General features: G+C 41.6%; 1 protein-coding gene and 1 long non-coding RNA gene across 4 annotated transcripts in view; one reads left to right on the top strand and one right to left on the bottom strand.

Annotated features, from left to right (window-relative positions):
• cpne5a (copine Va) overlaps positions 1-14,424 on the top strand; it is a 123,485-nt gene extending 109,061 nt beyond the window's left edge. For all 3 annotated transcript variants that reach the window (XM_086034500.1, XM_086034491.1, XM_086034483.1), the window contains 5 exons: positions 454-581; positions 3,319-3,421; positions 8,854-8,911; positions 9,321-9,394; positions 9,511-14,424. In XM_086034500.1, the coding sequence (XP_085890626.1) occupies positions 454-581; positions 3,319-3,421; positions 8,854-8,911; positions 9,321-9,394; positions 9,511-9,702 (555 nt within the window). In that variant the 3' untranslated portion in view covers positions 9,703-14,424. The remainder of the gene's footprint in view (positions 1-453; positions 582-3,318; positions 3,422-8,853; positions 8,912-9,320; positions 9,395-9,510) is intronic.
• A 1,408-nt stretch (positions 14,425-15,832) lies between these two features.
• Positions 15,833-22,151, bottom strand: LOC147153687 (uncharacterized). The gene is made up of 3 exons (XR_015087295.1): positions 21,082-22,151; positions 19,413-19,584; positions 15,833-16,403 (listed from the first exon to the last, which is right to left on the bottom strand). It is a non-coding gene; the product is annotated as an uncharacterized LOC147153687 (long non-coding RNA).
• Between the last annotated feature and the right edge of the window lie 12 nt (positions 22,152-22,163).

The following is a 22,163-nucleotide window of genomic DNA, read 5'->3' as shown; positions in this document are numbered from 1 at the left end:
GGGGGGCTCGTTCACGCTGAGGGGAATGACAGCCCACGGGCCACAGGGAGTGCCGCCATCACAGAGACCCCCGGCCCAGATTAGCCGGGGAGACCCCACACCTAGTGTAGAGGCCCCCGGCCACCTGGACCTAAGAAGCCCCTGCGATGACGCCCCCCGCGGGGAGGGCAGCCATCCCCCCCACCCCCAACGCGGAGGCCCCCTCATGAGGAAACACTGGAGCTAAAAGCTAACAAGACAAAACAATAATATAATCTAAGAACTAAAATCAGCATGATAAAATATGATAAAAAAAAAAAATACAAAAAATAGTCCCCAATGAAAAGAAAAAGATAAATTAATAAGTTACTTGAATTATTTAAAATTATTGAAAAGCGAAACTAAAAAAATAAAAAAATACTACTAATACTGATACTACTCTGCTATTTTATTCTATTTATTTATTTTGACCAGAACGGCAACATAGAGAACCCGTACTGCAACGGCATGGAGGGGATTCTGGACGCGTACCATCAAAGCCTTAAGACGGTACAGCTGTATGGACCCACCAACTTTTCGCCTGTTGTCAATCATGTGGCAAGGTAACAGCGCAGCGACGTCTCACATCACTAATTTGTACTTTCTTTCAAAGTCATCTTCAACAGGCCCCCACAAAGAGGCATTCGTTGATACTTTAACCCTCCTGTAATGTTTGGTACTTTGGTAGACTAATCGTTTTTGTGACTATGAGAAAACCCAGGAATAAAATCCATGGCTTTGTGACATTGTGATATTCTGCCCCAATTTCAGCTCCTGGTGTCAGTGCCAACTCATTAGCAGCATGTTTAAAATGTTGAATATACACATAAATGGAGAAGTATTTGCCATATTCCAGGGGTGTATTCACTTTTGTTGCCAGAGGTTTTGCTGTTTGTTGAGTTATTTTGAGGAGACACTAACGACAATGAAGTTGATCTTATCTTAATATAATTCCATGTCATTCCACATTTTTAATCAACATATTGCACACTCTTCACCAATATCATTCCATATTTTTCAATAAATACATATTCACTATCATTCCAGCTCATCCCATCTTTCAGTATCATTCCTTATCATTCAATATATGCTACTATTCTATTTCGTTCTTATTTTTCACCAATATCATTTCACATCATTCGACATCTTCCATGATCATTCAATGTCATTCCACTGTTTCCAGATTTTTTTATTCAGTATTTCAGCATTCACATTTCTAGTTTATATTAATGTTTCCCTTTTTTTTTTTTTTTTTTTTTTTTTAAATAGATACTTCCCCTGTAGTTTTAAAGTTTAGAAGTGCTCCATTTTACACGCAACATAACAAGATGGTTAACGCACACCCAATAAATGAGCTTTTAATGCAATGGAGCACACCACGCTGCTTGATTCACCTCTAACAAGCTTTGCAAATGAGGAAATGATCACCCAACGAATTTACTGGCCATACTACAAATTGGGATGGAAGATGATTGATTGCGCAATAAGCACGCCTTATTGCAGGAAAATGTGGTACCATTAGGCAGTGTCATAACATGGTTTTAATCCAAAAATGCACTTTAGCCATACATAAAGTCATCAAATTCGGATAAATGTTGAATGTGTGAATGAAAGTATTATGAGACCCTTTCCATTATTGCCTTGCAGTATGTGGGCGATATAAGTAATGATGCGGGGGGGGGGGGAAATGTTTTTTAAAGCGTCTGCTCTATGGTTTCCATGGCAACAGATCACACAGTTAACATGTTACAAAGAAGCTTGATTGTACGTAGCCGTAATGTAAAATCATCTCATAAGGCAACACACAGTGCAGAATAAGTTATAAGTTTAAGCAATAAGTAAAGGCTCCAAAATGAAGCATATTTCAATTCGGGAAAAGTGTAGCAAAACATTTTTAAAAAATGAATGTACTTTATGTGATGAAGCCTCATTTATTAATCCCCCTCACCACCTCGATATATTGACTATATATATGTTGATATATATCTTAAAAATTTGCGGTCCGTTGATCACCTACCGCCTGAAGCTGGCATATGTTATAAAGTCCAATATTAGAGTGCTTTTTTTCCCCAAATTTTTGTTTCTTTTGTTGGGAGGCTGAACAAATTAATGGCATTTATAATCATTTCAATGAGGAAAGAAGATCTGTGATTGCATAGCGAGGCACTACTGTATTTACAGATATTCAAAACCACCTATGTCCAGATTTGGTCAATGTCATATTTTTTCACAAATCGATACTATTGGTGAGTCCCCACATGGATTTGTCATTCTTGACCAAGTGTTGAACCTGGCTCGCGCTATTGGACGATGCAATAATGAATCCCAAATAATGGTTTTTTTTTTCTTGTTGGGTTTCCTGAAAAGCGATGGTTTTGGGGATGAAAGAATTCTGCCCGATGCCAGCGATATATAGGCCTACTTGTAGCTAAAAAGTAAAGCGTTGAGAGTCTCTGTTGCTGAGCTGCACGCCAGCTTTCAAATGTTTCCGGATACGAAGGGACCTCCGGCCGGCTGGCGCCAAGTCCGAAACCGCCACAACCGTTAGGCAATAAGCGCTGACCACTTGTCCACTGTGCTACCCGTGGATCACAATGTCACTTCATGGTTAGCGCTCTTGCTGCTGCGCACGTGCGTCCATTCAAATGCTCTGACCCACCCTTGGATCGCACTGTTGTTTGTTTTGTCCTTTTGTCCGTCCTCAAATGTTTTCGGGAAATGAGAATTTAATACTGCAGCTCTAAGATAAACAGTTGAGTCAATTATTCATAAGACAGCCAGCGCGAGGCCACGAAAGTAGGCCACGCTTACTGTGCGCCATCTCCTCTGGCTATGCTAAAAGTGTCTGGAAAGACCTCGGAGACACGGAGCGCTACAGCGTATTTCACTTATTTACATTCCGTATTAAGCTTGTATGGCACGGGTAAAGCAATTGATGCGCGACGAGTAATGTTTTACTAATTTTTTTTTTTCTTTTTGTCCATGAACATATACTGGAAACCTATTTGGTCCACTTTCAAAACAAAACTTCCCCCTGACATCAATTCTATTTGGAAGAATTCATTCCGGATTGTCATTAAATCCATCATAAAACCCGTGCAGGCAACGTTTTAACGTTCACATTTAGACGTTAATTATTACCGTACATGGCGGCACAATGTGTGTTAGTGGTTAGCACGGCGGGCTTTGTTTGTACGTGCTCGTCCACTGGCAACTCGAAAGAGGACGGGTTCGAGACAAGACGGACGGATGTCAAGTGTTCGGTGTTCCGCTGGTCTGACGGTGGTTCCTCTCCCTCAGGTACGCAGCGGCGGTACAGGATGGCTCGCAATATTTTGTGCTGCTCATCATCACGGACGGCGTCATCTCGGACATGGCTCAAACCAAGGAGGCCATCGTCAACGTAAGTGTTGGCCGCTGGGCTTTCTGTGACTTTTCAGGGTCTCGTTGTCCACTTGCAGCAGATTGGAGACTCTGTGCTCTCTTTCCTCTTGTTGGGCACGTTCAATTTTATCCAGACAACCAGATAGCCTGAGTCATCAATCAGACTTTATAGACTCATATGCACTATATAAAGCAAACTTGTTTCATCCAGCAAAGATGGAGCCCAATTATAGTGTCAGCGACTGTTGTAGGCCGTGTTGGGTAAGTTGCTTCCAATTATTGTCAATTGAAAGTCATTACGCAGTGCCTCCCCCCCGCCCATCCCAAAAAAAAAAGAAAAAAAAATTACACTATGCCATTAGTCATATTTTTCACTATGATTAGTGTTTTATTTGACATGTTTATACTTCCAGCAGCACAAATGACAAATGTTCTTTTTTTTTTTTTTTTAATTCTATCCAACCACTGTCCCTAAAGTAACATTCATCCATTACGAGTCGTACTTACACACACAGTGAATGACGTTGGAATAATTACTGGTGCTGCTTCAATAATTGATATTCTCATGCAGTGATGCTTTAAGACCGATTAAGAAGCGAGGTGATGACAGCATGTCCAATTACTCAGTTTGCGACCCAATCTACGGGGAGAAGAGTAGTGTGTGCTAACTGAGTTTAAAATGACGGCAGGGAAAATAAGTGTGGTCATCGGACAGTTTAAAATGAAGTGTTTCTATGGGGAGGATGACACCTGCATTTTATTGGTAATGCCTCAAAAGGGACGTATCGGGCTGTATTTTCATCGACAGGCGCGTGTGCACTCGGCGTAAAAATTTTTTGTGCTGGGGCAAGTCTAGTTTGCATGAATTTGGCGCCTAACCTGCGCTGGACTTAAAAGGAATTATTTTATTTTATTGGCCGGGAATCAAGTCAGCTGTGTTCACTCCCACAACGGTACAAACGGCCATTTCCCACTAAAATACCAAAGGAAAGAAAATCCGCCCACGCGCACACTTAGTCTGCACTTTGCTTTAGACAAAATAGGGCCCATTATGTAAAAGTGACCTAGTCTACATAGTATGCGTTGGGGGGTGGAGGGGGACATCGCGGAGCATGCGGATGGCCTCCCGTAGACCCCCAGCAGACTGGGTTTAAAGGGAATTTGCGACTGTTAATCAAACCATTGGAACAGCCACACCTTCCTTTTAAGATCTTGTCTGCTGCTCTGCTCAACGACTCTGAACGTCATGCTGCTTCACCTGGAACTCAACTTTCCTGCTTCCTCTTTGTCTTTGGCGTGTCTGTGTGTCTGTGTGTGTGTGTGTACCTATGACAAGGCATATCTGATGCTAATTAAGCGCTGAAATATTGATTCAGATCTGACTAATATATTCCCATATCTACGAAGGCAGCCTGCAGGGTTTCAAGCTATCTTTGATGTTTTTCCAAATTCAACATTGCAGATGGTGAGATTGTTTTCTGACTCTAAGGGCGAGATTGCACGCAGAAATGAATTTGAACCCGAATGGACCCGGATAACAAATCACATGTGAGGCTCTTCAATTTTAACAGCCAGGAGAGAAAACTGCATTGCAGATTTCGATGCCAGTTGTCGAACATGTTTTTTCGTACGCGCTTTGCGTATGAAGACAACAACTTTTTTCCTCTTTCACAATTACCTATTTCAACTGTTACTGTTAAGACTGGTTGTTACGTATGGTTGCTATGCAGTTGCTATGGTCCTTTCATGCTTTGTCCTTTACAATGTCATACAGGCCTTATGTCTTAACAGTTTAAAAGCTCGAGTGACTCGTCGTCCGTACGTCAAACCTTCTTCGAGTGAGGATTCAAACTCTCTTCCAGTTCAGCTCTCTGCGGTTACTTTGTATTTTCGTTGATAAAGACTGTTTATTGTACAATTCCGTGTCATGTCTGCGTATGGGATCAAATCCTGATCCTCACGTGACAGTTACACTTGTATCAATATAGAGGGAGGGAATTAAAACATTGCTTAAACATGCACGGCAGTCATAAAGTGGTCTGGTCAAGTATTTTAATTAAGCAACCAAACCACACATCTTTTAAGTTTTTCTCAGCAGTGGAGATTTGCGGATATCTCCGATCCGCGTTTTGCTGTGGACGATTTACGTCGTCACCGTGCGACAACAATGCTTTGGCGTCACTTGCGCGACTTGTGTTTTCATGCGAGTCAACATGGATTCTCGCGGCGCTCCGTTAGTTATAGCCATTCTCGATGCGCTTTTTGCTTACTTATTTCTCCGCAACCAACCACTTCTTCTCGTTGAAAGGTTTTTAAAAGCAATTCTGACCTCCTGTCGGTTCTCCCGAACGAGTTTGGCGCCGTGTTTTTGGTTTCGTAGAAGTGACGCCACGGGACGGATGTTCTTCCGAATGGACTGTATTTGGCTAACTACTGCCACCTAGAGGCTTCGCCTAAGTCTCCTATCGATCTACTGTATGTAAATGCTCCATAGAAGACGCTCCTATCCAGGGACAAGCGCTATGAATGCAAAAGCAAGAGGTTGAGGATAAATAAGGAGGAGATGGAGGGAGGATAATCCCTTGGACTTTAACCACCCATTGTTAACAGGCAGCCCCGCGCAAGCACATCTGCGCCCCCGACCCCCCCCCCAACTGTATCCACCCGCCTCAGACCCCTGAGGGAGGAAGACTGACCTACTTTTATCACTGTAAATGTCTTTCTACTATAAGCATACATCATTCATTTACAGAACACAACAGGTGGGACAGAATTCAGAAAAGACTAAGATGAATCATTTGCTGCACCAAATCGAGCATTTTTAGTTGATGCTGAATGTACATTTTGATCCTCCTGCGGTTTAGTTTAATACTCAGTTTGACTCTCCTGGCTTGCTATTATTGCATCCAGTTTGACTTGTGCGGCGCGTTGTGCTCTACAATAAGCAACACCCGCCTGCCTTGATTAGTTTACCTTGACATCTAATTGGCCTGGGGCATTTATTGGTCCATTCATGAGGCTCATCTAGTCCAAGGCCTCGTGTGCTACGTGGAGACATGTCATTTCGTTGTTGGTTGATTTAAAAGTAGTACTAGTCGTTCAATATTTTACATTATCAAGACTCCTGTGACGTTTGATGCATTAACTTAAACATTTGCCAGCCTGTGAATAGTAAAATGACGTGTATAATTCAAGAACAATTAAATGCGCTGAATTGAAATGCATTGGGGCCCGGGGAGGTTTTTTACACCCCCCAAATTTTTCAAAAGGTGCTGTATATGTCATTAATAAATAATGAGGAAAAAATTGAAATTAAATCTGTGAATGTGCACACCCGCGAGTGCCAAACCATAAGTAAGCAGTGGTCCACTGTATCATTTTTTTTTCATTCATCTCACTGAATAATTGGTTGTTTTTATTGTAAATAAGAATAATAAAAAAAAACAAATGACTAAAATAAACAATTTTACATATTGTCGCTATTGGTGGAAACCCTTGTCCAGTGTGTCCAAATATGGTCAATTGCATATTTTTTCACAAATTGATACTTTTGGTCTGTCCCTAGCACATCACCTGTTGTTTTTACACATTGTTACCAAATTTAAAGTGTTGAAAATAGCTTCAGAACAAATCTATAAACTCTCTTGGACACATTAACGTTTTGAGAAGTTTCATAAAACTCCGCCTTGTCCTCATTCCACGGGTGCCGGGTGGCATTAGGTCACCTCAATATTGAAAGTTTGGAATAAATCTTACACCAGAATGAGTGAAGATGGTTGGATACATTTGACTTAGGCGGTTTTGTTAAAAAAAATGGACACCTGTAACGCTTCAGAGCAGAAAGAAGCGTGTCAGCCACGAAGGTAAGTGTGTATAGATTCATTTTCACAATTACACTGCTTAGTCAGCTCGCAGTTTTATTTATTGCTACACTCATGGCTCTAAGACCTTTGAAAAGAGTTTTGGAAGATGATGTAAGCAGAGTAATTTGCTTTTGAAAGAAGTATTTTTTTGTCTGCATGAGCAGAGATGTTAAACGTGTAACTTTTTTTTTTTAATAAAGAGTTCAATAAATTGTAAATAATACTTTCTTTTACGTACACTTTTTCTTCTTTACCTCATGGACGAACAAGTAAGCTGGTCTTTTTTTGTCCATTTTTTCTTGAATCAAATGTAGCCCTTGAGCATAAAAGCCTGCCAAGCCCTGTGCTTAATCCAGGACTTTTGGCTCTCTGCTACATTAATTACACATTTGCAATATTTGCACTTAAATGAGCCTCTAATTCTAGGTTTTAAAATCCACATAACGGAAATATGCACAATTAATGATGGTTATAAAGCCGCCACTTTAGGGCCCCTATCACTCAATGATGTATTTTCTTTGAGGCCCCTGGTGGACGCTTCAGACTAACTGTGTTATAAAGCGCTCTGAAACAAAGATATGAAATGTTTATGACCTCATCTATCTAGAATTCATGTTTCTCTCTTTTTTCCATGTCTATTATTGTTTGTAACTGTTCCTTCTCTGGGCATCTGTTGACGGGTGTGACGGGAACGCATGATGATAACATTGTACAGTGGTACCTTTACTTACGAAATTAATTGGTTCTGGAAGAAATTTCTTAAGTAGAAAATTTTGTAAATAGAGACGCAGACATAAATGTTTTATAAAGCATAACAATGCATCAAAACATGCAACAAATACATGTTACACTTAGATTATTGCACAATAAATGAGAGTTGTGCATAATGTAAAAAAAACAAAAAACAAAGAATACAGTAAAGAATAAAAATTATGGTCGTTTACCTTTTAATTGCTGTCCTCATTGCTTTTTTTCCCTCTTTGGTTCATGTTCTCTCTCATAAGTGTTTTTGCCTGGCGTTTTGTAAACAACTGATTTAATAACGTGGCGACTGTCGATATGTTACGGTCATATTCTTTGGCGAGATCAACCAAACGTATCCCCCTTTCATACTTTTCTATTAACTCTTGCTTTGTTTGTATGGACGAAAAAAAAAGATTTTCTCCTTTTTTTTCTTTTCCTCGTTTCTAATTCACGTCAAATTATCGGAACACCGAATGACGAGGACGCTGCATAGACATATCTATCCCATATATATCTATCTACCTGTCTTATCTTCACACATAGAAACATGCGGTAGAGGTCCCTCTTAGCCAATGGGATGCCAGGAAGATGCTAGGCTAGCCAATGGCAGAGCAGCTACGAGCATGTTGCGTTTAGGAAACTCCGGAGCTGCGAGTGGCAGCCCATACTGTATCGTTACCTTTCGTATCTTGAAATTTCTGTCGTAACACTTTTAAGAAATTCTAAATTTGTGGGGGGACTTGTAAAAAGTTGAAGAACCACTGCGACTGGATAAACGCACGATTCTGCACCCTTGATTTAGGACCTTTACCCTGCGACTGACTGCTCTTGTCACTCACCACAGGCGGCCAAACTACCCATGTCCATCATCATTGTTGGGGTCGGACAAGCCGAGTTTGACGGTAAGTCAGTCAACCTAACATGGGTGCCAATCGCCAAGTAATAATACTAATAGGCAATATCAACATCATCGTCATAAAATCAAGCTGCGATAATGTCAGAATGTCTAAATAACTGGAGAAGCAACACAATGGGTGTATAAATATTCACCAGCGTGCAGCATTACAGGAGGGACAATTTATGGAAATGGTTACCTCCTTTATTACATGAGGGGCAAAATAACAGCTCTCAATATGATGCAGTGCGGATGATTTAATTATTAAATGAAGAGCTCTCTGAAATTATCACCTTTGGAAATGCCAAATTGTTATGTCGGCTGTTATTGGGCAAAGCAGCTGTACCTAATGATATGACCAGTAAGCGGAATTAAGTACAGACGCTCATTTGGTGCTGATTTTCTTGTTTCTGCAGCCATGGTGGAATTGGATGGAGACGACATCCGGATTTCCTCACGTGGAAAATTGGCTGAGAGAGACATTGTACAGGTGAAAAATAGTCATGTTTATTATAACAGTATCTATATTGATGAACAATTTGTCTGAAGACCTGTATTTGTTTTTCTCCCGCCATTTTTTTTTTTCTCTCTCTTCCGCCGTACCAGTTTGTCCCCTTCAGGGACTACATGGACCGCACGGGCAACCACGTCCTGAGCATGGCCCGGCTGGCCAAGGACGTCCTGGCCGAGATCCCCGACCAGCTCATCTCTTACATGAAGAGCAGAGCCATCAAGCCCTCCCCCGTCCCACCGCCGCCGTATTCGCCCGGCGACCGCTCCCAAAGCAACGCCGTGTGAAGCCACTCACTCTGCTTCCTTGGAAGGGGAATGAGCTGCTAATTAGGAGTGAAACCCGGGACGGATGAGACTCCTTTCTGGAACAGTTTGAGATTTTGAGGAGATCACCACGGAGCTTTTGTTGTTTTCTGCTATCCAAGTGGCGAATGATGTCACGCATAGCGAGAAAACAGGGCGAGGCAGAACGTAAGTATATTATTAGAATGTGCCATCTTGTATCCTGTTTGTGATACTTTTTGCAATTGATGTGTCTAGAAAAAAAATATGTATCTGGTTTATTGCATTTATTCTCTTGGGTTGGGCTTTTAGACAGCGGGGTCAAAAGTCTTTTTTTTTTTTTTTCCCCTGTAGGTTGCCACCCTATATTTGATGGCTTGTCTTATTGTAATATTGATCAAATTCCCCCAAAATAGCAATTTCTATTTTGATAAGGACTGTATTATATATATTTAGACAAAAAGCATGTGATGAAAAAAAAAAAATCTATATTCAGCAGTGTATGGATTGTTTTGGAGCATTTTTGAGTGCAAGTCGTGAGCTGTTGTCATATTAATATTATTTCACCTGTTTCTAATATTTCTACCAAAACATTGCACTAAAGACTACCCGAGGCAAAAGCACAAAGATTACTAATGTGAATAATAAGCTAAATATTCTTGCTCCCCGGAAGGATGATTTCACCATTCTTTGCATTTTTCATCGCTCGTCGAAAAACAAATCCAATGACCTTGGGCTAAGCCACACCCCTGAAGTAGAAGGCTGGCCATTCACAGCAAAGCAGGGGCCAGGCCATAGGCTTCCGGTCTGAATTCGTGCAAGGACATTTGACTGTCTGTTATTTTGAAAGAGTCCTCCAAACCAACATTGAAAGAGTGACACCAGTCCCACAATGACGCCTGATCTCACGCTACAAAAAGAATAACTCTTACATCGTTTTTGAAGAGATCTCGTGTCTGCAAGGAAATTCTCTCTCACGCATTTGCGGTTAATATTCCATCACATTGAGCAGTTTAACACAAACGCTATAGTCCGTTATTTGTGTCATTTCTCAAATAGTGGACAGCACAGTGGTACCTCGGCCTGCGCGGGAAGCTAACATTGCAGCGTCTTTTAATGTCATCCCCGGAATCATGGTAATCGGCAAAAATTGAAAAATTCCTAACCGCAACCTTAGTGTAGTGAGGAGTTCGGGGACCTCTCCTTTGGAGAGACCAAGTAACCTAACCACTACACAAAACATACAAGAGCAGCCTCCTTGAATCCAGAGTGAGCATCTTATTTGCGCCTCGGAAAGAAGGGACATTCTTTTGAGGACAACAAAGTCAGGACAGAGAGTGCAGCTGCTTTGAACCCAGGTGCGAAACCAGAAAGTCCCTCTGAAGGGAGGAAGGAGAATGAAGCCGACTTGTCGTCAGTTTACAACATCCTGACATCTCTCACGTGGGTAAGCTGGCCACTAACGAGCTGTTTGCCACCCGGCAGGTGAGGTGAAGGAACATCAACAAAAAGCATGTGACCACCCCGAGGGAACAACCCCCCCCCCTCATAATCAACCAACAAATTAGTTGACTAATCAGTTAAGCAACCAAACAATCAGTTGACAAAATAACCAACCGAACCGACGGACTAATCCCCCTAACCAATCGGTTGATCAGCCCACAAATCAACCTACCAAACAGCAACAACCCATCTATTGTCTCATCAACCAACCAAAGGTAGCCACTCAATTGACTGATTAACTCTCAAACCAATTGATCAATCTAACAACCATTAAAAAACCTACCAAACCAACACTCAACCAACTCATTAACCACCCAATCAATTGACTAATCAGTTAACCAACCAACAAATTGACTTAATAACATCCAATCAATGCAGTGATCAACTAACCAACCAACCAGTTGATCAACCCACCATTCAGTTGATCAAGCTAAACTAAACAATCAATTTAGCAACCAACTAAACCGGGTGTGGTCAACCACTCAAAGGCAAAGAGCCCCAACCCCGACTGTTACCGTAAAAAGAGCCACAGCATACACATACACTTGGTACCTTGATTGTCGAACGCAATCCGTTCCAAGTTCAAACGAGCCGTCCACACACACTCACTTTGTGTAAAACAGACATTTTTCCTGACAATCCCCTCGCGAGCCGAAATTACATTTCCATCAGACGAAAGCTGCCGTAGCAATATCAAAAGCTCATAGTTTGGTTTTATCACAGTATTGATGTCACAGTATGATATTTATTGCAATATTGTGTTCGAGCTCGCGGCATTGCAGTCAGCCTCACTGTTTGCTGTATTGCTGCAAAGTTCACAGTACACGCTCTGCTCACTAATTTGGCAGGATCATATTTCTTATTTTTAGCATTCCAAATGTCACACTGTCTACTGACGGTGAATTCTTGGCTTATCAAGTCAAACACAGGAACACTCTGAATAAAGGCAACAGGTATAGAAAAAGCCAAGTAACAATAAATAAAATAATCAACGTGTTTCTTTCTTTTCCTGTGCATACCGAGATGCTTAAATTTGGAGGGCAACTTATCTCTGTCAACCCCGGGCTGTGCTGAATCTTACAAAAGTTTTAATTTGCCCGTACATTTCTGTATATAATCTTACAAAGTATCTATAAATAATCTTACACAGTATTTATCGCTCAGCGGGAGAGGTGGGGGAAACGGAACGGACATTTCTATATAGAATCATACACAGTGTTTATCGCTCAACGGGGGGAAGGGGGGGGATGGAGAACGCTATGCTCGTGAAAGTCGACCGAAGTTTACAGTCGCAATCGCTAACGGACGCTCCAGACTAGAGACGAAGTCATTCTAACAAAAAACTAGTTTTTAAAAAAAAAAAATCTCCCCGTACAAAAAAGGTTATACGCCGGGCACAATTTGAAATGATTAAAAAACGTATAAAATACGGGGAAAACGTATAAGTTGACAGGTATGCACTTTTTTTTTTTTTTTTTTTTTTTTTTTTTTTTTAAATCGGAAGATCATTGTACTGTACTGGCTTTTCGCGGGAAAACACGAGCGCTGAAACGCCACACCGGCGAGTAAAATGACATTTGAATAAGAAACGGCTCATTATTTTGCAGCGAAACAAGACCGGGAAGGAACTTTGACCGCACCAATTTTTAGGCGCTCCCCACCCCTCATCACATACACAATAATGGGGTTGACTTCAGGAGCCGCATGAAACTGGCCAAAGAGGTTGGCCAGACCTGAACTAAACGATCAATAGACTAAATAACCAACCAAGTGATTTACTTATCGACTAACAAATCAATTGATTAAACCAACCAATAAGTTGATCTTCCTACTAGGAATTGACCGATGTACGTAAACAAACAACCAATTGCGTAACCTACAAAACCAACCAACACACCACACCAAGCAACCGATCAAAATTGACTCATCAATCAGCAGGTCAAAGGATTAACCAAGAAGCTCTTTAGCTCTCTCTCTCTCTGTCCTCCTCCAAAGATTGTCTCACACCCTGGGAAAAGTGGCCACTAACGAGCAGTTTGTCACCAGACAGGCGGACGACCGACTATTAGTGACTAATAGTTAGTGACTAAACACACCTGGCAACAAACAACCAAAAGAGGCCAATTGGCTCCATACAAATTTTGCGGACTAACAAACTAAGACATTTGTCCACATAAAGATCGATCTGAGAGTCCTATCAAGTCAGTAGCGGGGTCTTTTCTGAAACTGCGTGGCATTATTGCCCAGCAACATTTTGCTGAAAGTTCAAAGGGCGCAACTATTGGGGCGTGCGGGGTACTGCTGTAGTTCACCAATTTTAGTTTAACCACTCGATTCTATTCAATCTCTCTCAGTCACTTGATCCAAATGTGCCTAAAAATATGGAAACATATCCAAATTTAGATAGCCAGGTGTTATTGTGCTACATGGAAATTGTGGCTGAGGATCAAACTGTGGAGCAATGAAGGCGTCTCTCTCTCTCACACACACACACACACACACGCGCGCAAACACACACATTTGTAGACTTTTTATACTTCCTGCTCATCGCTTATACAACGAATATGAAGAGTTTGGCTGAGCCTTGTACAATACTCCAAGTCAAGACCTGTTTACAACTCAACTTCGGCCGTTGATAAAGATAACACTTGTTGGTTTTGTCGACGAAATGACGAGCTCGTTGACGGAGATGTGACAGTGTCATTGTTGTACCCCTTTGTCCACTTTTCTTTTCATCTACTTTATAGGCCATTTCATTCTATGCCGCCGAACTCTTACGCCCGGGGGAACAGTACACTTCTATTCACTGGGTATGATACAGTTTGTCCTTTATTATAATTCAGTTGTGAAATGAGGCCACACGTTATTGTCACAGAAATACCAGAATACCTCAATCAAAAGCCATTCAAGTAGGTCAATAAAAAAAAAATATATATATATATATATATATATATATATATATATATATATGAATATATATATATATATATATATATATATATATATATGAATATATATATATGAATAAGAATGTTTACATTACACTTCAACACTCCTGGTATGTTGCAAGTCAACCATTTTAAAGAGGAAGTCAACCCAAACATAATTTTTCAGAATATATTCTATGCAAGCCCAATAATTCTGATATTCTGATAAATATTGCCTTTGTGGAATAAGAGTTAACACACCCGTTTTAGCCATTTCTGGGGGCGGCCATTGCGTCATTTCTGTCGACTGAAAATGACATCATAGTTGCTCATGGCTCAGGTAACGACCAATCACGGCTGACCTGTTTTCTGAAGCTGCACCATGATTGGTCGTTATCTGAGCCCTGAGCAACTGTGATGTCATTTGCAGTCGGCAGAACTGACAAAATGGCCGCCCCCTGAGATGGCTAAAAAGGGGGTGGATTTTGCTGCTTAACTCATATTCCATAAATGCAATATTAATCACAATGCTGTCTTTCAACTAGTGGGCCTGCTGGGAACATATTCCAGAAAAAAATTTGTGTGGGTTGATTTCCACTTTAAAGAAGAAACAGTTTTTTTTCCATATGCTTGGTTTAAAGGATGAACCCTGTGGAAAGACCTATATTTCTGCATAAATTGGTCATAGTGTGGTCCCCTAAGTCACAACAATAGGCAACAGTCTACTTAGACTAAAACCCAGAGATGGACATTCCGTCCCAGGGACGGAACGGTCCGTCAGTCCTTACACCCGTTTTGTGGACGGACGGAGGAAAATAAGTCTTTTAAAAAGAACGCACTAAGCAAGGACGGAAGTGGGTTTTCGTCCGTCCCTGTAATCGTCCCTAACCGGGTCAGGTATCGACTGACGTGTTGTGTATGTTCTTTTAAAAAGCAAGACCACTGTTCTCTTCTGCGATAACACAGAGCCACCTTTAACAGCCTGCACTTTTGTCGTCCTTGCGTTCCCTGCAACAACCCTGTAAGCTTGCACAGGCGTAGTCTGCCCCCTATTGGTTCAACACATGGATAACGCCACAGGCAGGACACCACACAGACGACCGACAGAAATATGCCCTGACCTGTTTTGCGTGTGTAATCCGGGATAATGTATGCATTGGCTGCAGAAAAAAGGTGGATAGCAATTTTGTTTTGTTTACTAACTGTTAATCTTTACATACCTACCCCTTTGCATGCAAAGTATGTCCTTATCTGGGACTGGAACATCTCTTGAGCATAAAATCCCTGCCAGCGCCGCCGCGACACGGAAGTGGAAGTCTTTTGTGTGTATTGCCCGATGTCAACCATGCCTCGCACAAAAGAGCTCTCAGAAGCTGTACCATTAATAATTCTCAACTTGCATTAAGATGGAAAGGGTTTCAAAAGTATCCCTTAAAGCCTTCATGTTCATCAGTCCATGGTGAGACCAACGTCTAAGCCCTACGGGTTCACATTTTTTTTTGTTCACGCTGCAACGTGAATTGTTAAAGGGGAAGTCAACCCGTACATGGCAGTCTGATTAATATTGCGTTTGTGGAATATGAGAATGCACACGTTTTTAGCTAGCTCAGGGGGCGGCCATTTTGTCACTTCTGTCGAGTTAAGACGACATCGAAGTTGCTTTGGGGCTTAGATAACGACCAATCATGGCTCGGCTTCAGAAAACAGGTGAGTCGTGACTGGTCGTTATCTCAGCCCCGAGCAACTTTGATGTCATCTTCCGTCGACAGAAGCGACAAAATGAGATGGCTAAAAGTAGGTGCATTTTGCTGCCTAATTTATAGTCCGCAAACGCAATATTAATCAGAATGCCGTATTTCAACTAGTGGGCCTGCATAGAATATATTCTGGAAACAAATATGCATTTCGTACCATAAAAACATAATTGTTTGTGTGGTAGATGTTTAGCAAAATATTTCATGACCAATTCATGGCGAAATCCAGGCCATTCCAAATGGTTCACGTCCTTTTTCTTGCAACAAAATGCTTTCCGCTGCTCCATTCACTGCATCACCGTCACCATTTATTCACTATTAGCTCAAACATAACAGCTATTGTTGTTTTGGTTGCCATAGAGACTGTAACAAGCGATTCGACACTTATGCAACTGCAAAGCATTAAATGATGAAGGTGTACTATTTTCATTGTATGTCTCAAGATGTCAGTCCTTCATCTGGACTCTTCTTCTTCTTCCAAGCTGTCATTATGTACATAAGCCCACATTTGGAATATTTCCTGCCAAAAAAAAAAAAAAAAACGTTCAAACTTGGCAATTTTAGACTTTGTGCATGCGTGTGTGTTGGCAAAGTTGCCAAGTCGACCTTTCATTTGAGCTGGCGAGCGTGTCGGCCATATTGCTTGACTCGCTCTTTTGAAGATAAATCGCCGGACGGAGCATGTCGCATTCTACCCTGTTCACCGATGACACGCGTAACGTGCGGCAGTGGTTCTTAAACTTTTTGAACCAAGGAATACCTTAACAACACATACTATGCACACTTTCAACATTACCACCGTGCTTTGATATGGACAAATACAAATTGTACTCAATGATTCAAAGAGAATACATTTCGCACAAAAGTTCAATAAAAATCAGACCTAAAATGTTTGAAAACACACCGTTCTAAAAGAACAAATGCAAAGGCATTGAACCTTAAAGTCAAATACAACTGAAGAGTACTTCACAATTGTACTGTACTGGATTGGAGAAAAGTTGAAGCTAATGTAACATGCACGGTCTGAACATGTAATTTTGTGATTCCTTTGGGTAACCACTAGAGGAAGTTTGTGCGTCACACACTACTGAACCACTGCTGTACTTCCCCGCACCACACACTCCTGTTTTGTTTTTTTGTTTTTTTTTTAATCCCGACTGGTTGCCATACCTTCTCCAGGTCTCTGACTTGCATGCTGATTAATTTCCCAAACCAGGTGTTGGACATGATTGTCGTCATGCTGTGGTTTGTGAAATGCTTTGTAATGGATTGCCTTAACCTCAGATTAAAGACTAATGTTGACAATTCTGCTGTATGTCATCATTGTCGCTAGCGACAGGTGGGACAATTTATCCCTACTACAAATGTCACTGAATCTTTTATGTTGTCCTCTAGCCTCTTCTATTGACTTCAATTTCAACAGTACAGTTGAGTGCCAGCTTGGCAAACTTTACGGCCATCACACTGCTCCGATGCGTAAATGTACACATACGTGGAAAGTTTCCCGAAACGGCATCTGTTCTTGACAAACCACGCGTTGGAAGGCCTACTGATTGTCGTCTTTTTTTAAACACAAGCCTTGTGTTTTAGCAATGTTTACATCAGAAATATGCTATTGTTTATTTGTTTTGTGGTCTTGTCACAGTCAGTTATTGTGGTACGGCATCTCACCACACGGTGGCGCCTCTTGGCTTTATTATGTTAGTCACTTCTTTTTCCCCTAAACTTCAGTACACTTTTTGTCATGGGCTCACCCGAGCGCTACGTTCTTGAGTAACGCGCGGTATGCTGCGGAAATATTGTTTTATTGCAAATCAAACAACGGCTTGTGGAACATCAAGAAAGTCTTTGCTCCTTCGGCTATCCAACAACACTCGTCCATGACGAAGTATTCCCTCAGCTCACTACCACTCGTTACAGTCTTTGTATCAGATATGTTAAATGCTTTTTAATTAATAATCGAAAATCAGTAAACTGTATTGACATGACAGTAACACAAGGGGCTCAAAATTTGGCAGGATTCGAGGAATGACTCATTCATACATTTATATTAACTTTTAACATTAACATATTATTACCTTCTTAATACAGAGGACCCCCGCTATTCGCTTTGGATAGGGACTGAATAGTGAAAACGCAGAGACAGAGAGACAGACAAACAAAGAGAGAGAGAGAGAGAAACAGAGAGAGAGAGAGAGAGAGAGAGAGGCAAAACCATGTGTATGAATTATAAATATTGATTGAACAGCTAGGAGGGGTTTGATCATATTTTGATGACAAAAAATCCTGGTGAAACTCGGGGTCCCCAAAGCGTCAAAATATCAAATTGGAAGTTACTCCTCTATTCCCGGCCAGATATTTTGTAGGGATGTTTGTGTTGTGAAACACATTGTAAGCACATCATAATGAGATTTTCATAGTGTCGTTGCATGTTTTATTTATATGTCTATAAAGCCCCTCTGAGAGATGACGAGCATTGCTTTCTTGCAAGAATGCCTTCCCCTCAGAGTGTTGTTACTGCCCCTCACGAAATGCGCTGTGAACAAATCAAGGCGTGCACCTGGGAAGCGGGAGACTGCAGTGGGAGCCATAAATGAGAAGCTTTAGCGTTACATCGAGCCAAAACCTCCCCCGACCACCCACTTTGTCCCTGAACAATAACAACCAACCAGGAGCCCGAAAAAAAAGAAGAAAAAAAAACCCGGCTAATAACATAGAATTAGATTCGACGTGAATAGAACAGTTCATAAGCACAAGACGGAAAAACATTCAACTCAAAGTCAATTACACCCATTGCTTTGGAGGACTCTACAGAGTGATTCTCAACTGGAGGGTTGGAATTTGGGTCGCGGACACATTTTAGCAAACAGCTGGTGAAAGTGACAAGTATTTGTATTGTGATTTTTTCAGAACAGTACAATGGCGTACTTAAATCTCCCATTGGGTAAGCATCAGGAAATATTACACACTTGACCTCTAGCCTCTAGCTCTTTGTAAACAAACACAGCACGTTTGCGGAATATAGCAAAAGCCGCCCGTTTTCCAGCCATCTCAGGGGGCGGCCGTTCTGTCGACTGAAAATGACATCACAACTACTCAGGGCTCAGGTAACGACCAATCATGGCTCAGCTTCAGAAAACAGGTGAGCTGCTCAAAGAAGTTTTTTTTTTCCCTCAACCATGTTTAATGTTTGTGCTTTTGGACAATGGAGCCAGCATGACAGTGTGAAAAACGTGGCCCGATAAGACTACCTGCTACCTGTCGCTATCTCGAAGCCGTCGTCATGCTCGCTGCGGCTCGACTGAAACCCGAGACGCATCCCGGAAGGACGGACATTTTTGGGACGGAGGGCGGGGGATGACAAAAAAAAGGGACGGACTAAGCAAGGGCGGAGGTGGATTTTAGTCCGACCCACTAATCGGCCCTCATGCGTGCTCATCTCAACCTACTCGGCGAAATGGGTAAACGACAAAAAATTACCTCCGAACGCTTCAAACGGGCCACTAGTTCCCCAACCGCGTTTACTTACTTGCATTGGGAACGCCCCGGCGGGAATGCTGTACAATGCACACGTTCAGTCTGCACGTAGGGGAGAAGAAAAGGAAGAAGGAGTGCCAGGAACTTTTTAAACCTGAATGCCGCAGCCGCTTCGTTCTCGCACATCGGAGAGGCGAGGGGCGTTGCTTGGTAGTAGACGATGACTGGCAAAACAAAAAAAAAAGGTTTTGACATCGCAAACAAGTAGCCGACACTGTGCTAAAGCTAACGCAAACAATATTGCCGTCTTAGTAAAGTTCAACAGCTGTAAAAAAAAAAAAAACTCGCTCACTTCTTCTCCTTACCCGCACACAACGTGTGGTGGCAAGCGGTTCGCTAAACCGTTAACCCAGAAGTGGGTGCCCATAAGGTAAGCGGAGAGTAAATTAGCCAGCTAATTAGCTTTAAACAAACCTCTGCCGATAGCATTTTTTGGGGGCTGGGCGGGGGCAGACGTAAGGACGGAACCGCTTTAAAAGGACAAGGACAGACGGAGTCGGAGGACGATCATTTTTATGACTAAGGACGGAGGGACGAGGCCAGAAGGGTACCCCAGGTCGCGGACCGGCAAAAAAGGTCAAGTGCCCAGCTCTGGAAAACAGACATACATGTCTGTTTAACCTGTTTGTGGTCACACACAAGGCAGGTAGAAGCAGAGGGAAGAAAAATAATTCTCCAGAACACCTCAAGCTTTTCCAGGACATTTTACTTGTTTTCCATGTATTTCCCATGACTGGAAAACTGGTCAATCATTTTCCAGGTTTTCCAAGACGCGTGGAAACCCATCCATCCATCCATTATCCTAACCGCTCATCCTCACAAGGGTTGCGAGGCGTGCCGGGGCCTATCCCAGCTGTTTTCGGGCAGTAGGACACCCTGAATTGGTTGCCAGCCAATCGCAGGGCACACAGAGACAAACATCCGCACTCACAGTCACATTTAGGGGCAATTTAGAGTGTCCAATTAACCTACCAAGCATGTTTTTGGAATGTGGGAGGAAACCGGAGTACCCGGAGAACATGCAAACTCCACACAGGGAGGCCAGGATCGAACGCACAACCTCTGAACTGTGAGGCGGACGTGCTAACCAGTCGTCCACCGTGCCGCCCGCATGGAAACCCTGTTTGATTAAATGAACAAATGCCACAGTAAATGCCCAAGCTTGTCAATAGCTACAATTTAAAATACTGTACTCAATTAACAGTCAAAGCAAATTAGTTTGACATATTTTTTACATGTTAATTGACATATTTTATAGATAAAATGTTTTATTTTTTCAATCCAACTTTTCTAGCTCTCAATCATTAGTATCAAAAGCATCAATGTATTGATCTGCTAATTTTATAAGCATCCGGTATCTCAAGTATTGACTGATATTTTAACTATCGATCCACACATCACTAACTGTATTCATAAACTAGAGTACTAGTTTATGAATCGGTTTGCTTTGTAATACTATAGACAAAATTACGTTTTTCCATGTTTTTCTTGCAGTAGCAACAGTTGTTAACATTCGTAGTACAGGGTAGGAAAAGTAGATCAACACTAGACCAATGACTTAGCCATAAGTTAATCGTGTTTTTATTCCTCTTCTTTTTAGTTCTCAGTCATTGTAGTTGTTAAAACACATTTGACACACAAGCACTGACTAGAGTTGTTACCGTGCAGTCACCACGTTGTCCTCTTCCATCTTAATGATGGTCTGCGATCTGCATGCACGGTGGAGACATTTTAATGCTTCTACTGCTGCTTTGTATTCAACAGAACAAACAGTAACGGCTGCTGATTGGCTGATGGCTGCGTATTCATATCCCCTGTGGCTCCTCGTATTGCACTTGTTATGGCACACTGCCCCCTGTTGGACAAAAAAAAAAGACGAAAGAAAAAGGCAAAGTCCGGAAAACTACTCTGACGTAAGGTTTCTACTCTTTCTACACTTGTGGTTATCATTCCTGGAGAAGGTGGGAAGTCTTTCATGAGGATGACAAAGAAGAAAACGGCAGTGAGGGGACATTTTCGTTGACCGACATACACGCTTGATTGCAAACGAGTAGCAGCTGACTCGACTGCAGGTGAGCTGAGCTGTGGGAGATGAGGCAGAGCAGTAGACGTTGGCCACACTATCAAATATAATAATAATAATGATAATAATAATAATAATAATAATAATTAATAATAAATTAAATCAAGCAGTATTAAGAAGACTGTTACACTAAATATCATGTAATGGTTACAAATTGAGTTCCTAATGAGCTATAAACTGTGGTTATTGGGATTTTTTTTTTTTTCACTTTCTGATACCGGATCATTAACTCTCAGACCTTGTTGGATTTTACTCCGCTTTCGGCTAATTAGTGGCCACTTAAACCACCCAAATATGACAAATTTACTACTGCGTACACTACCGTTCCAAATTGTGTGACAAGTTCCATTACCAGTTCAATTCCATTACCATTCAAAAGTTCAAGGTTCACTTTTTTTTTTTTTTTATGGCATTTGATTCTTAACATTGTATACTCTATGTTGTGCTTCAAATGAATCATCAGTATCAATTTCTAAGCACCCCAAACTAGTTTCCACTCACACTCCACAGCACACACATTTACACCACGTACAGTAAGGCCACACACACAATACAAGCAAAATCTCACACTACACACATTCTCACACACACACGCACCGAACCAAACTCATACACTCTTTCTCTCTCTCCCTCCTTTTCTCTCTCTCCTTTTCCTCTCTC

This window comes from Filicampus tigris, chromosome 1 (genome assembly GCF_054856515.1).
Source record: "Filicampus tigris isolate MCC_2025a chromosome 1, RoL_Ftig_1.0, whole genome shotgun sequence".
NCBI classification, from domain to species: domain Eukaryota; kingdom Metazoa; phylum Chordata; class Actinopteri; order Syngnathiformes; family Syngnathidae; genus Filicampus; species Filicampus tigris.
The sequence above is the reverse complement of the archived record's forward strand: the minus strand, read 5'-3'. Positions and strand labels throughout refer to the sequence as shown.